We start from the raw sequence: 2152 nt of genomic DNA on the forward strand, positions 1-2152 counted from the left end.
TTGGGTCGATTAGAACTAATAAAGCTGCAAATTTATCAGGTATACTATTGTTATGATGTTTGTAATTTTTTGTGGTTCAATGAGACATAATGTGTTTACATAAGCTAAATCTCGACCACATTCATTGATCTAATTTGTTGGTTATTTTTACAATGTTTCAGAACAACAGGAAAAATATTTCACTAATTTGTATGTATTATCGCATAATATAATTCGTGGACGATTTGAACAAATAAAAAGTAAAAAAAAAAACACCTGCTTTGCCCTAGCAAAAGAAAAAATAATATAACCTTCTCCCTCTTATGAAGGCAAAACTGAAGCTCTGCACATCGGGCAATCTTTCTTCTTCGCCAACCACTGGTAGATGCAATCTGTATGATACTCGTGTCCACACTGAAGTGCTTCTTTTTTCTCTTCGTGTTTAAATTCCGATATGCATATAGAACAGATCTTTGATTCTACTTCGGGATCGACTCCATCTTTAGTAGGAGCATGATGAGTTCTTGTTTTCAAATACTTTAACACATCGTCATTGTTCTCTAAAAGATAAGCTACATACTCATTGCGGCTAAGATTGAACCTCGAATTTCCCTCCAGATTAGTCAAATAACGTATATAATCAAATATATTTCCATTAGTAGTAGTTTGCATTAACACAGTAGCAACAGACACTTCATCAACCTGTCCATTGTATGGCAGAGGCGAGCTCGAAATTAGCCCGTATGGACTACGATTGTTTTGATCTTGTAATTGTGGAGCAAAGTACTCATGATGATGAGTTGCTGTATACGTACCATTACATTCAAACGTTGAATAATTCGCGTGGGGATTATTATGAACGTTCTGGTGTTGTCGTCTAGAAGACTGATAATTGGCGCGCCTTGGGGCATTACGTGGATTATAGGATCGTCGTTGTTGATGATGTGTGTGGTTATGGAAAGAGCGATAAGTTTGCCTATAATTATTCATAGTTTCTTTGATCAAGAAATTAAACAAGGAACAAATTAAAGTAATGTAATAAGGATATTTGAGTTGTAACAAAGTATAAATAGAGATTTTCATTTTTATTTTTATTTTTATTTTTTTGGGGGGGAGGGGATTAGGAGTATTCTTAGTTTAATTTGGATTCGGTTTAATCCAATGACGCGTTAATTTATGGGGTTTTTTTTTTGGTTGTATTTCTATTTTGGTTGGGTTTAGGGTTTCATTCGAGTCTAAAACATATCGTGAACTAGTATATATCGAACTTGTATCCTATGTAACTAATAATTAGAAATTTTTGCCAGCTATCCCTTTTCGGGAGACTTAGTTGGGCAATTTTGCAAAATAGACAACTTTGAAAACTTTTTAAAGTTTTTAGACACAAGTCTTGAAAAATTTAAGTATTTAGACACTAGGATGACATCATCACTTCTTATATACAACCCTAACACACAAGTTTTAAACTTTACACTTTAATCCCTACCTCATCCATTTAATATTTAATATTTTCCACTATTTTTTATATTTCCACCATTTTTCATATTTTCCTATTCCAATTAAAAAAAATTGTTCAAGAAGCCACCAATAGGAGCTCCCATTTTTCACCAATATTTTTCGATTTCGACCACTTTTTCGATGAAATTTTGCTCATCACAATTGAAAATCTCCATTCTTGGTCATTGTTTCCATTGTTGTTCCATCTTTTTTGAAAAAAATTGCAAAAAATATTTTTTCACCATTTTACTAGCTTGAAAAGCTTTCCAAATCCACTCAATACCTCGTCATTAGATATATTTCAGTAGTTTACAAGACGTGCACATTCATTTCTCCATCCCAGTGCTAGGAAGGCATCGATTATATTCAAAATTCATTCATTCTCATTTTTGTACGGAGGTTTTCATATCAGTGATTGATCAGTTATAGACCAATAACTTAATCTATTATCGATTAGTGTGGTCTATAATGGCAGTAGCTATGGTAGTTATCGCAGGTGGTGATTATATGGGTGTATGGGAGGAGGGTCCCAACTATTGAAAGTGGGAATCATCTAGCAAGGAGACAGTGTCTATCCCGCTGCATCGCAATGGTTCGTACGACAACATGATTCGAAGCGTAATTGAGAGTAGAAAATTATATTGTGAGCCAAAGAACGTTGTAATTAGTTATCCAA

At 33.8% G+C, this 2152-nt stretch overlaps 1 protein-coding gene across 1 annotated transcript; it reads right to left on the reverse strand.

The window, feature by feature from the left end:
• Nucleotides 1-300: 300 nt before the first annotated feature.
• Nucleotides 301-969, reverse strand: LOC107844505 (RING-H2 finger protein ATL8-like). The gene has a single exon (XM_016688905.1). It carries the CDS (start codon nt 967-969, stop codon nt 301-303), a length of 669 nt encoding a protein of 222 aa, XP_016544391.1.
• Nucleotides 970-2152: the final 1183 nt, after the last annotated feature.

Source organism: Capsicum annuum, chromosome 10 (assembly GCF_002878395.1).
Source record: "Capsicum annuum cultivar UCD-10X-F1 chromosome 10, UCD10Xv1.1, whole genome shotgun sequence".
NCBI lineage: Eukaryota > Viridiplantae > Streptophyta > Magnoliopsida > Solanales > Solanaceae > Capsicum > Capsicum annuum.

Excerpts from the sequence above, each read along its gene's own strand:
- LOC107844505 (XM_016688905.1), bottom strand. The coding sequence starts at position 969 with ATGAATAATTATAGGCAAACTTATCGCTCTTTCCATAACCACACACAT.